Genomic DNA, 13628 nt, shown 5'->3' on the forward strand with positions numbered 1-13628 from the left:
TGTCCGTGTCTTTAGGACACTGGCATAGATGCTGCTAGGTTTTAGCCACACAGACAGGACAGGAGCTGGAGACTGGGTGGCTGGCATGAAGGCTGCTCTCACAGCCCGCCAACCACTCTGGCACAGGGGACCCCATTTGTGATTTATCAGTAATGGTCTCATCCAGGCTACCCTCTTGGCTTCCTCAAGCTGCTTAACTCCTACTGATATAAAAATAACACTTAAACAGGATCCCGGCCCCATGTCCTAGACAAATCAGCTATCCAGAGATGGCAGCCAAATTCACCCTAGGTTCAGAGGGCAGTGTCCTTATTACACCCAGTTTTGAGAGTGAGCCGAGATGTAGGGTTTCAAGAAATATTATACCATGACCAGAGACAAAACTCTAACACTCAAAGAGTATTTATTTCCCAACAAAAGCCAGTGCCTTCTGCTGATTCACCCTGCTGAAGAGGATGGGTGGGGCTGGGCTGGCCACAAGAGCAGGTGTAGGAGCTCCTTTTTTACAACTGGAAAATCACTATGATTTCAGTGCTGTGCAGCACTGGTGTCTGCCCCAGCTGAGCCCTCCTCCATCCCAACCTTGATGCCACCATGAGATGACTACTGGAGCCTCAGAGCTCCCACCCCACCCTCCAGCCTGCCTGCTTTCAGAACCTTGTAGCTGGAGGGCTAGGGAGACTGGGACCAGGTGGCGAGGTAATAATTAAACACTTACTGAGCATATATTACATGCCAGGCCTGTGCTTCATTTACATTAAGCTTAGTGGCTGAGAGTGTGGTGCTAGTCTAGAAACACTGGGTCTGACCCTGGACTTCATCTCACTAGCTTTGAGATTTTGATCAAGTTACTTTATCCCTTTGTGCCTTGATCTTCCGACCTGTAGCATCATCATAATAAAAGAATTTACCACATAGGGTTGTGAGGGATTACATGGGATCCTGCACACAATGTGTTTTGCAGTGTCTAGTAGATATTCAGCACTGCATAAATGTGAAGCAGCATTATATACACTTGTAATTTCTAACCCTACCCCGATCCCACGATGTAAATGCATTAGTAAGATGGCATTAGTAGATGCATGAGTCGATGGGTCAGTGGCTTAAACAAGATAGAAGTTTATTTCTCTTTATCACATAACAGTCCAGAGATGGGGAATGGAGGAGATTCTATTATTTTCAACCTGCCTCTTCCACCATTGGGTTCAAACAGCTGATCTGGCTCCCACCACCATATCATAATTCCAGTCGGTAGGAGGAGGAAAATCTGCCCTTTCCCCCTAAGGGCACCCTTAAAGGTTGCATATAACATTGCTGGGCAGATCCCATTGGCCACGCTTAGTCACGTGGCCATGCTATCTGCAGAGGAAACTGGGAAATATAATCCTGCACGTCGTTAAAATTGTGAGGAGTTACCAGCAGAGGAAGAAGAAGGGGAGAATAGATGTTGCTCTGCCAGAGCCCACCGCCTGGCCACCCCTCACAGAGAACACAGTTAGCACCCTTCAGAGGGAGGCCAGGCAGAGTTCCATCTGGACACAGCTCCAGCTGAGAGCCCAGGATCTCTGAGGGCCTAGGTGTGGATGGGTCCTCAGAGTCTAGAGCCCTGTGAACCAAAAGGCATGTAATCTGGCCCTCCCCCTCCCTGAGATAACAGTGGAGGAGGAACAGGATAAACTTCAGAACAGGAAAGAATGGCAAACACATGGCCATTACCTGATCTTTAACAGTCACCGAATCTAGTTGGACAGGAATTGCAATGCTGCTTCCCCGCAGTGGAGTAAGTTCTGGGGCAGCTCATCCCCAGTTCTGGGAAACTGTCTACTCTCCTTCGTGGTCTCTGGCATTGCCTCCTGGGAAGTTATTTCTCACCCGGCATCCCCTGTGGCTGCACTTGAGACCACGCTGTCCTTGCAGATGTTACAACTTTCACAGTCCTCCTTCTGCTGGTGCAGATTTGGGGGGCTAGGGACAACTGGGGGGGTCAAACCAGTCTTTGTTGACCAGGTTTGTAGTTTCTTTGCCAATGTAACACCCTCAAAATCTCCCAAGGCTTCTGATTTATTTCATATTTTGTAACCACAGCCAACTGTCTCACCATTTTTATGCTTGAATACTCTGGACTTGGTGTTCTTCCTGTTTTCTCTCAAACTGCTGGTGGCTACCTTGAGGTCGTCCGAAAAAATATGCTTGGCTGTGAAGAGAACTTCCCTATTCTGCCCACTGGGCTGGCTTTCAGTGTCTACAGAACAGGGTGTGCTTGAGAAAGATTTGGGACCACAGGTACAGCCCTTGCTAAGGTTGCCTCTTTCAAACCACCGTTTACAACTCACTGCCTGAGTGCATTTCTCTTGTGGGACTTTACTAGTAGCAGCAAGCAGAAACCAATACACGCTAGTTTCCGTGAGTTACAGGCTCTGTTAGCATATGATGACATTTCAAGGCCTCATAGATGACAGATATGCCATACGTTTTGCTGTATCATAGCAATGGTCACCAGATTACCAGTGTACAATAGTTTTCTTTGCTACCTGCAGTCCAATTTCCAAACCAATGCCACTTGTTTTAGGCTTTTAAAGCAGTGCAACTTCCAGATGCCAGCTTTTGCATTAGTTAGGATACATGTTTGATTGCTGTAACAAAGACTCAATTTAAGAATGACTTAAACAAGGAAGTTTATTTCTCTCATGGAACAGTCTATAGACAATCTAAACCTGGTAGGGTGACTCTGAAAACTTTAACAAGCATTTTCCATCTTGGCTATGACATAACCTCCCCTAGCTTCTGCCATCACATTAACATTCCAGCCATCAGAAGGGGAAAAGGAAGAGGGGAACTCATGCCTCTTTCTTTTAAGTTATGACCTGAAAGTTGCTTACATCGCTACCACTCACATTGGCCAAATTAAGTCACAAGGCTATATTTAACTGCAAGGGTTGGGAATTTAGGCAGCTATTCCAGCTAAAATTCAAGTGATTCTATTACTAAAGGAAGAAGAGAGAAATAGATATGGGGAGGCCACTGGCGGTCTCTGACACAGACTGTTTTTATCCTCATTTTAGATTCGTGGAAACAGGCGCAGGAAAAACAAGCAATGCTTTCTAAGGTCAAACGGCAGAGCATGAATTTTAATCAGGTCCATCTGACCCCAAAACAGATTTTCCATCACATCCAGCCAACATAGTTTGGTCATCAAGGTGCCCACTGTTCACGAAGAGATAGAAAGCATTTACATGTGAATGTAAAGGTGAGTGTCAGCCCAGTGTACAGTGAGATATGCACACAGAACGTGGCTATAAGGAGATCAGTGTAATGAGGGTGATGCAATCAAGGGGGACTTTGTTTAAAGAGGAGCCCCTGTTACTGGTCCTGTAGGTGGAACATATCTGAGGTGGAGGGGAGAATGGGTTATTGCAGGAGAAGGCAGTGGTGTGAGCTGGACCTGTTCTGTATCCGGCTTGGCTGTGAAGGTGGTCCAGAGCATAAGGGGGTGGGGTTTTTCGGGTATGAGGCACCGCATATCTCCAGGGATGGTCCATGTGATCTTTCCCCCATGTGAAGTGTCCCATTGGCTGTGCCTTTGATATTCCATCATCTGGGACCAGACAGTAACAGGCCACAGGGACCCTGCAGAAGGAGAGCTGCACCCGCCCCCAGTACTACTCAAGACACATGGAAGGCAAAGAAGCCCCTTCCCTGCTGTGCTCTCCCCCTCAGTTCCCATAAGCAGTACAGGGGCTTTGAGGGATGATGGGAAATACGTTCACTGAATCAGCGAGAAATCCAATAACCCATTACTGTCTGTCCACTCCACGGCGAGCCTGGGATGGAAGAGGCTGGAAGGAGGAGAGGAAGGGAGGGGCAGAGAGGGGAGCTGGAGCAGCTGGGTCAGCATTCCTGACTTGGATATTGACTCAGGCCCCAGGAATGCCAAGGAAGGGGGGTGGGCAGCCACCAGAGCCGGCTGGGATCCTGTTGGCACCAGGAGATGTAGGGACAGCACACACAGCGGGATGGGGGGCCTGGGGCTTCTGCACACCTGGATGTACCTCCACAGGTAGAAATAGGTGTCTCTGAAGGGATTCTTGCTTTGAGGACACTGGACCTGATGATCCCTAGGGTCTCTTCCTATATTAAATTCCTCTGAACTTTAGGACTGGGAGCTTCCCAAAAGGCAGAGCCTAGCTTCTGTGGGTACTTAATTGTTTGAAGAATAAATGGTTGGATAAAAAAGCAAAAAAAAAAAAAAAAAGAAAAAAGAAAAAGAAATGAGTGTCTCTCACACTGTAGACAAGTGCAAGCCCACCTCACTCTTTCAAGGCGATTCTCACAACTCCCCACCTGCCCTAACCATCCAGTTCCAACTCCTCCACCAAAGAGAGGGACGGGACCCTGGGACTCAAATGGAGACATCTGGACACACATTGGCCACTCTCCCGGGACCACCCACAAACCTCTTATCCCCAGCCTCCCAGCTGCAACTTGCCCTTTCTAACTCTAGCACCACCCACGACCGAAGCTGTAAAAGGAACAGAGGTCAGCTCAACCCGCCTCTGTTTTCCCTCCTTTGGCGCCTGACAAAGATGAGAGAGGCCCTCAGAGAAGAAACCCAGGACACTGACAGTTCACCTCCTCCCACCCCAGTGCCCTCACAGCGGGGTCCTTCTCCCCTGTCCCCGGAAACCCAGGAGGCAGCCCAGGACCAGGCATGGAGACTCCACATGCGCCCCACCCCTCCCCGCCAGCCCGCAGGTTTCCCGGCTGGACCCCTTCCTTCCCACTGCCCGACGCCCAATCAGAGAGAACCCGATCCGGGAGGGCAGGGTGCCAGGGGCCGGGCCCAGAATAGTGCTGCGCACTTGCTCCTGGAGCCCGCCGGCGCCGGAGGACGCGCTGCGCAGGGTACCGGGTCCCGCGCCGGGGTGGGGTGGCGGGAGCCGGAGCCGCTGAGGCCGGAGGGCCGAGAGCGCACCACCGCGTGGATGTGTGCGCGTGTGCGTGCGTGTGGGTGTGTTTGGCCAGGATTTTTTCTGTATGTGAGCGTGAGGGTGTCTGCATGTGTATATTCTTTGTGTGAGTCTATGTGGTTCTGTGTGTGTCTGGGAAGTGTTGAATATGTGGTTTTCTGAGTGCGTATAAGTGTTTGGGTAGGTTGTGTGTGTTTATGTGTGTTTGTGAGGCGGGTGTTTGTGTGTGTGTGTTTGTGGCGTGTGTGTGTGGTGGGACCTGAGCTCCCTTTGGTTCAGAGTGTAGGGCATTTTCCCCACCCCTTCAGACATTCTTCTCCCCGCAGACCCCCTCCTGGAGCAGCCTCGTGGGACCTGAGCACCAAGGTAGGTGCGGCTGCCCCTCCCCCTGGGCCCAGCCTCTTCTCCCGCTTCCTTTTCTCCCACGTCTCTAGGCCCCCAATCTCCCCCACTCTACTAGTCTGGCTTTTGTCTTCCTCTCCTTTTCCTTCTCTGTTCCCCTTTGTTTCTTCTTCCGCCTTTTACCCCAACTCCTTCCTCTTTCAGAAGAAGAAAGGGGGGATCTAGAGTCTGAAGATTTGGACCCTCCTGACTTTATCACTTACTAGCTGTGTGATATGTGGCAAATTGCTAACCTCTCTGATCTCAGGTCCCTTGTTAGTGAAATAGGGATGATAATGCCTCCCTTATAAGATTGCTATGAGGTTTGAATGAGAAACAAGTTGGTGGAAAAGCCCTTTGGAAGCTTGCAAATATTAAATATTATCGCTCATAACATTTCAATTGATTTTATTGTGTTACTCCCCAGTAACCAGACAGGCCCCATTCCCCCTTCCAGAGATGAGCTTCCTAGAGCAAGGAGATAGCACTTCATGGCCGTCACCAGCCATGACCACCAGCTCAGAAAGAAGCCATGGGGAACAGGGGACCAAGGCCTCGAGATGGACAAGGCAGGAGGATGCAGAGGAAGGGGAGCCGCCAGGCCTGGGGGAAGGTGAGGCCAAGGCCAGTTCTGGCGAGAAGGGACTGGGGGCAGTGGGAAGTCCCCGATCCTGGGGCCAAGCTCTGCCCTGGATCTCCCTATAACACAGACACATGACATCGTATGGCCTCAGTCTCCCCACATGGGAGAGGACAAGTGCATTGCTGACCCAGGGGCCCAGCATGGCCAACTCAGGACAGAGCCACCATCCTGTGTGACTCTCTGAGACTCAGCTCTCTCACCTGCAAAGTGGGGGCCTCATCATCCAGGCTTCCCAAGGCTGCTGTGAAGATGAACGGAGACAGCGGATGAGAAAGTGCTTTGGCAGATGGAGTTACTGTCCTCTCCCCCCGAACAGGTGTCCAGTCCAGGCCAGCTGCTGAGTCCACCGGGCTGGAGGCCACGTTCCCCAAGGCCACACCCTGGACCCAAGCTGCTCCCTTGGCTGGGGTGGGCTCCCCCACAGCAGAGCGGGACATCCTCCCTGCTGACTGTGCAGCCTCAGCCTCCGGCTCCAGCACAGATGATCTGGATCTGGGCATAGAGTTCTCGGCTACAGCAGCCTGGGGCAATGAGCTCGGCCTGGTGGAAGAGAGGCCGGCCCCATGCCCGTCCCCGCAGGCACCGTTACCCAGGCTGTGCTGGGACGATGAGCTGCGGAAGCCAGGAGCCCAGGTCTACATGCACTTCATGCAGGAGCACACCTGCTACGATGCCATGGCAACCAGCTCCAAGATGGTCATCTTCGACACCATGCTGCAGGTGAGGCCACAGCTCCGCCCCACCTCCATCCTCACAGCCCCCAGGATGCCCTGCCAGCCCTGCCCCACTACAAGCCCCTTCCAGAATTCCTTCTTAGCACCATGGAGACCGGCGGAGGAGGGCTTTTTCTCTCTGTGTACACCCCCTAATTGTCATCCCAGCTCTGCAACTCAGTATCTATAGGGTTTGGGGTAGGTCTTTGTGCTTCGCTCATCCCTAAAATGGGGATAGGAAGGCCTGCTTTACCCTACAAGTTTCAGAGGACTCCTGGGCTAACCCAAGATGAGAGGGAGCATTTTGCACACCCCGAATTGTATGGAGAACATTGCAGGGTGGCTTAGGACAAAGAGCGGGGAACTCTTGAAAAGAGAAAAATAGGATGAGCTCTGGTCTCCACTCTTCCAGTAGGCTAGGCTACGAAACACCTGATCCCTTTCTTCTCGCCGCGTATAGGAGAGCAGTGTGGAGTGTAGAGAAGAAGCAGGGTATATGTAGGATCCACAGTTCACTATTTGACTCTAGCAGTATATAGACAAATATATTTAATTTAGCAGTTTTGTATTTATTTTGATATGTAGTAGAAAAATACAACCAGCCTGTATAGATAATATTGTTTAGGATGAAGGCAAAATGAGTCCATGTAAAATTTATTTAGAAAAAAATATCTCGTACATATCATATAAATAATTACACCTCTAGGAATTAGACTAGCAAACAACTATCCTGTGTGTATCTGTACACATATGACTTTGGTGTAGAAACACTGAGTTAGTTTCCTACACCCTGGTATGCCTGATAAGGGGTCACCTCAGTGCCTCTGGCCACCAGCAGCCTTATCTCTAGCAAATGTGCCGACAAGGGTCATGTCGAGTAGCAGGCAGCCTCGTGTAGTGGAGGGCCCGGGAGAAGGCCCTGTGGAAGGACCCCGGTTGGGACAGGGGACTCTGAGGGGCAGTGAGCAACTCACCCTCGACTGTTCTCCCCGGCGCTCAGATCAAGAAGGCCTTCTTCGCCCTGGTGGCCAATGGCGTCCGGGCGGCACCTCTGTGGGACAGCAAGAAGCAGAGCTTTGTGGGTGAGAAGGGGCTGGGGAGGCAGAGGTGGCGGGGAAGGGAAAGGGGGGAACTTGTGGGGCGCTTCTGGGGCTGAGCTCTGACACACCACAGGCTTGAGCTGAGCAGGGGCCTGGCGTGGGGGAAATGTGCCAGCTGGGAGACCCCATCTGTGGGACAGCTGTGACCCGCTGACCCCTCCAGCTCTACCACCCCATGGTCCCATGTCATAGGTGCTAAGTAGGAAAAGAGAAAAGGAAGAGGAAGAAATGCGGAGAAAAGAAAAAACGGGGAGGAAAGGAGAGAAATGACAGGGGAAGCATAAAAGGGAGAACCCCATTTCTCAAGCACGGGAGGAGCTGCCCTACTCTCCTCTTTCCGAAACCCCACTTTTGTCTCAGTCCGAGGACACTGGCCAGGTGGGGCAGGGGGGCTGAGCCCTCAGCCTGCCTTCCACCCCAAGGCCCAGGCTGACCCCCGTTCCCCCGCTCCCACCCCGCAGGGATGCTGACCATCACAGACTTCATCTTGGTGCTGCACCGCTATTACAGGTCCCCCCTGGTGAGGAAGCGGGCTGGGGGTTCTGGCGGCACCCATCTGTGCTGGGGTGGAGGGAGTTCAGGGGGCCCAAGTCTGACTTCAGGAGTTCTGTTGATGTTCTAGGTCCAGATCTATGAGATTGAAGAACATAAGATTGAGACCTGGAGGGGTGAGTGGACAAAGGGGCCTGCAATGGGGCAGAGGGTGTGAGGGTGAGGGTAGGGCTAAGGACCTCGGGCAGAGGATGGGCGGTGGGGATTTCCTGAGGGGAGCAGGGAAAAGGCAATAGGGAGCCCGGGGGGCCCGAGGGGCTGGGGGCTGCTGGGTGAGGCAGGGTGGCCAGTTCCCTTGCCCTGACTCCAGTTTTTCCTGCAGAGATCTACCTTCAAGGCTCCTTCAAGCCTCTGGTCTCCATCTCTCCCAGTGACAGGTAAGCGTCCCCAGCCACCCACTTGGGCCTCCTTCCCCTGCACAGACCCCTTCCCCAGCTCCTCAGTTCTGAACTCACGGGCTCACCGTGGGCAAACTGCGGACAAGGCAGCCTTGGCACCCTGTCCTGCTTTCCGGGGGCTGGGATGAAGAGCATCTCTCCCCAGGCTGCCCCAGCCTCACTGCTCCCACTTCTGCAGCCTGTTCGAAGCTGTCTATACCCTCATCAAGAACCGGATCCACCGCCTGCCAGTCCTGGACCCAGTCTCAGGCACTGTGCTCCACATCCTCACACACAAGCGGCTGCTCAAGTTCCTGCACATCTTTGTGAGCCTGGGCACAGCCTCAGGGGGAGACCCGAGGGGCAGAGAAGTCTTCAGCCCTAGGGATTGGGGAGGGAGCAGCTGGGAGCCCTCTGGGGGCTACTCCACCCTTATTCCTACCTGGCCCCAACCCAAGCAGGGCACCCTGCTGCCTGGGCCCTCCTTCCTCTCCTGCACCATCCAAGATGTGGGCATTGGCACGTTCCGAGACTTGGCCATGGTGCTAGAAACAGCACCCATCCTGACCGCACTGGACATCTTTGTGGACCGGCGCGTGTCTGCACTGCCTGTGGTCAACGAAGCTGGTACCTACACCCAAGATGGGGGCTCTGGCTGGGGTGGGACTGGGGGTAGCAGGGGTCTATGTGACATCAGCTCGCAGCCCAGGATGGAGTCAGGGCTACATGTCTCTGCCTGCTTTGAGCCTTGGATCAGTTACTTAGCCTCTCTGAGCCAGACCTCAATTTCTTGCTCTGAAAAAGGGTTAAAGGAGCCATGGCTGTAAACTGCTTTAAAGTTAAAAATCACCATAATGAAGCTGAATATCAAGAAGTGTTTTAATCTATTTTTTGGTTATGAAAATTTTCAAATGTATGAAAATGGTAGAAAAAATTCTATAACAAACCCCACCTATCCACCCGGATTAACTACTGTTAACACATTGCCATTAACCAGTTCTTTTTTTTTTTCACTGAAGTAATTTAAAATAAATTATATTATAGAATCATGTCATTTCACCCCTTAACACTTCATCTGAATCTCTTAAAATAAGTATGTTTCCGGGCCTCCCTGGTGGCGCAGTGGTTGAGAGTCCGCCTGCCGATGCAGGGGATACGGGTTCGTGCCCCGGTCTGGGAGGATCCCATATGCCGCGGAGCGGCTGGGCCCGTGAGCCATGGCCGCTGGGCCTGCGCATCTGGAGCCTGTGCTCCGCAACGGGGGAGGCCACAACAGTGAGAGGCCCGCATACCGAAAAAAAAAAAAAAAAAAAAAGTATGTTTCCTACATCACCTAACAAAATTATGAATAATTTATTAATGTTATCTAACATTCAATCCTAATTCCATTTCCCCATTTTCCCTAAGAATATCTTTTTTTTATAGTTGATTTGTTCAAATCAAGATCCAATTAAGGTCTATGCTTTGAATTTGCTTCTTTTGTCCCTTAAGTCTCTTTTAATCTAGAACAGTTCCCTCACCACTTAATTTTCATGACATTGATGACGAGAAGCCTGGGTCTATTGTCCTGTAGAACGTCCCACTTCCAGAGATTCTTTTCTGTCTTCTGCAGTTGGCCTGTACATTGTTCCTCTCTTCCTGTGTTTCCTGTAAACTGGAAATTAGTTCTAAAGTCTCGATCAGATTCAGGCTATACTTTTTTTTTTTTTTTTTTTTTTTTTTGCGGTACGCGAGCCTCTCACTGTTGTGACCTCTCCCGTTGCGGAGCACAGGCTCTGGACGCGCAGGCTCAGCAGCCATGGCTCACGGGCCTAGCCGCTCCGCGGCATGTGGGATCTTCCCAGACCGGGGCACGAACCCGTGTCCCCTGCATTGGCAGGCGGACTCTCAACCACTGCGCCACCAAGGAAGCCCCCTTTTTTTTTTAATTTATTTTTGGCCATGTTGGGTTTTTTTTGCTGCGCATGGGCTTTCTCTAGTTGCAGCGAGTGGGGGGCTACTCTTCGTTGTGGTGCGCGGACTTCTTATTGTGGTGGCTTCTCTTGTTGCAGAGCATGGGCTCTCGGCGCACAGGCTTCAGTAGTTGTGGCACATAGCTCAGTAGTTGTGGGGCACGGGCTTAGTTGCTCCGCGGCATGTGGGATCTTCCCGGACCGGGGCTTGAACCTGTGTCCGCTGCATTGGCAGGCGGATTCTTAACCACTGCACCACCCGGGAAGTCCCCAGGCTATACACTGAGGCTAGACGCTTTCAGAGGTGATGCCATGTACTCCTATTTTGTCACACCGGGAGGCATGGTGTCAGGTGTCTCTGCGACACTGTTTGATCTGTGGGTTCAGGGTGGTGGCAACCTGCTACCTCCTTATAAAGCCAGTAGCCTGGGGGTGGGGAGCATGTCGAGGAGTTCACTCCGCACGCCCGTCCCAGGCCCCTACACAGCATCCTGGTTCTGACCGGAGCCTCTCCCCTTTCTCCCACCTTCCTCCCCGGCCCCCCAACCCCTGCAGGACAGGTTGTGGGCCTCTACTCCCGCTTTGATGTGATTGTAAGTGTCTCTGGGGGGATGGAGGGGAGCTGGGGGTGCCACAGGGAGGCTGAGGTGGGGGGATCGATGTGGGGGGGTGTCTGTGGACCAGGGGGGCCTTTACAAGTGTATAGAGGGAGCTATCTGTGGGGCTGGAGCCTGGCCGAGGGCTGATGAAGAGCAGTTCTCCCTCCTGCCCAGCACCTGGCAGCCCAACAAACATACAACCACCTGGATGTGAGTGTGGGAGAAGCACTGAGGCAGAGGACACTGTGTCTGGAGAAAGTCATTTCCTGCCAGCCCCACGAGACCTTGGGGGAAGTCATCGACCGGATTGTCCGGGAGCAGGTACCCACACCCCTTTGTACATGCTCCCAACACATGGGGCCCAGTCCTTCTCATGAGCAGCTTCAGCTAGCCCTATCCATCGGGCACCTGCCCTGTCCTCCCATCTATGGCCAAGCTCTTGGTGTCCACACTGGCCAGTGACTGGTCCTGTTGTTGGGGCCCTCGCCCAAGGGCCGCAGCCAGCTGACCACCCTAGGGCAGGCAGAGCCACCGCTAACTGGTTTCTAGGAGGCACTCTCTTGCCCCTACAGTTATGTTAAATTGTTTGCCCCTAATTCTTTTTTTTTTTTTTTTTTTTTTTTTTTTTTTTGCGGTACACGGGCCTCTCACTGTTGTGGCCTCTCCCGTTGCGGAGCACAGGCTCCGGACGCGCAGGCTCAGCGGCCATGGCTCACGGGCCCAGCCGCTCCGTGGCATGTGGGAACTTCCCGGACCGGGGCATGAACCCGTGTTCCCTGCATCGGCAGGCAGACTCTCAACCACTGCGCCACCAGGGAAGCCCCCGCCCCTAATTCTTAGTGCCAACCTCATTGGCTGCCGTAGCCACATGGCGCTGCCCCCTCACTGAGCCTCTGTGCACCCACAGGTGCACCGGCTGGTGCTCGTGGATGAGACCCAGCACCTCCTGGGTGTGGTGTCCCTCTCCGACATCCTTCAGGCTCTGGTGCTGAGCCCTTCTGGCATCGACGCCCTCGGGGCATGAGAACATCAGAGTCTTCACTCTTAGGCCACCTTCCACACCCGGAAGCCAGCGAAGGGAGCTGGGGACTTGGCCTTCACCTCCCCTGACCCCCCATTTGCTGGTTCGGCTCTTGTTCAGGTAGGCTCTGCCCTGGGCCACTGACCTCAGCTCCAGCCCCTCAGTCTCCCCGGGCACCCAGATCTCAGGTTGGGGCCCCCCTGAGGATGGGAGTGGCCCAGTTCAGAGCTGAGCAGCCTCGTGAAAACTCCAAGTGTCAGGACTCACTGCGGGGCCACTGCTTTGTCCCATTCTCAGCTGAGGTGATGGAGGCCCTCATAAGAGGGGTGGATGGGGGCTGGAGTAAAGGCAAGGCAGTGATGTGACTTCAGGGACTCCCAGGAGATTGATCTGCCCTTTCACAAGTCAATTCCCGCCTGCTTGGACTTCCACTGGAAGGAAGCCAGTTACTAAACCTGGGCTGAATGGAATTTCCACACTCGGTAAGAACTAAGGCTGAAAGGAGAGAGCTTCTCTCTAAGTACTCATTGCAGTCAGTTTGACATGATCTCAGGCTCTTTGCTGGTAGCACCTTTGCTAGGGGTTTGCAGGGGGTGGAGGTGCAGATTCCACCTGCTTAGCAAGGATGGCAAGACTGAGGTTCCCCTATTGGAAAGGCAACCTCCCCTCCCTATTTAATCTTCCTTTCTCTTTCCCTCACAGGCTTCTGCAGCCCTCCCCAATTGCCCTGCCCTGCCTGTGCTCCCAGAAGCCCTCAGGAATGCCTGGTCCACCATGGAATGATGAAATTAAGAACAACTGAGTCAAGCCTGGAGCTCTCTGAACCAGAGGCACTAGGATTACCCCAGGGCTGACTGATTTGTGCCACCCACACTTCTCTCCCCCTACCTGGCCCCGGTGGGGTGGGGAGCCCTCAGTCCACGGGTTCAGGAAGGGGTTCTGGATTCCTCGGCTTCTGGACTACCTGGCACCCATGCCCCCAGCTCCTGGGGGTCCCAGGTGTGCTTCCCCCATGGAAACTGCCCTAGCGATTCCTCACGACTTTGCCATTGCCCTCCTGCTCCCCCAGCACTGCATTTCAGGGCTTCCTATGGGTCCCCACAGAGCAGCAGTTTTGTAGAGCTGCCTGTTGGAGAGGTCTCCCCTCCTTTCTCATCCTTAACTCTCACCAACAAGCAGTGTTCTCAGTCCCCAGGGAGGGCCTGTGTTTGGATCACTGAGGATGAACCATCGAGAAAACAAAAAGAAAAAGAACAGCCCGTGAACTTAGATTTTATAACTTTCACTCAGAAAATGCTATGGTCATTTGATCTGAACCTGCGG

At 53.0% G+C, this 13628-nt stretch overlaps 1 protein-coding gene across 2 annotated transcripts; it reads left to right on the forward strand.

The window, feature by feature from the left end:
- The first annotated feature begins 5258 nt into the window (after positions 1–5258).
- On the forward strand, positions 5259–13058 carry PRKAG3 (protein kinase AMP-activated non-catalytic subunit gamma 3). Of its 2 annotated transcripts, XM_082630447.1 has the most exons (13): positions 5259–5333; positions 5806–5961; positions 6308–6711; positions 7705–7786; positions 8266–8324; positions 8427–8472; positions 8679–8733; positions 8933–9059; positions 9195–9360; positions 11241–11278; positions 11459–11605; positions 12192–12425; positions 13008–13058. In XM_082630447.1, the coding sequence occupies exons 2-12, from the start codon at positions 5808–5810 to the stop codon at positions 12306–12308; spliced, it is 1395 nt and encodes a 464-aa protein (XP_082486573.1). In that variant the 5' UTR covers positions 5259–5333; positions 5806–5807; the 3' UTR covers positions 12309–12425; positions 13008–13058. The 2 variants fall into 2 exon arrangements, with proteins under 2 accessions (XP_082486573.1, XP_082486572.1); XM_082630446.1 differs by lacking the exons at positions 5259–5333; positions 11241–11278 and having other exon boundaries at positions 5699–5961.
- The last annotated feature ends 570 nt before the right edge of the window (positions 13059–13628 follow it).

Source organism: Mesoplodon mirus (assembly GCF_964341445.2).
Source record: "Mesoplodon mirus genome assembly, chromosome: 8".
In the NCBI taxonomy this organism is placed as follows: Eukaryota; Metazoa; Chordata; class Mammalia; order Artiodactyla; family Ziphiidae; genus Mesoplodon; species Mesoplodon mirus.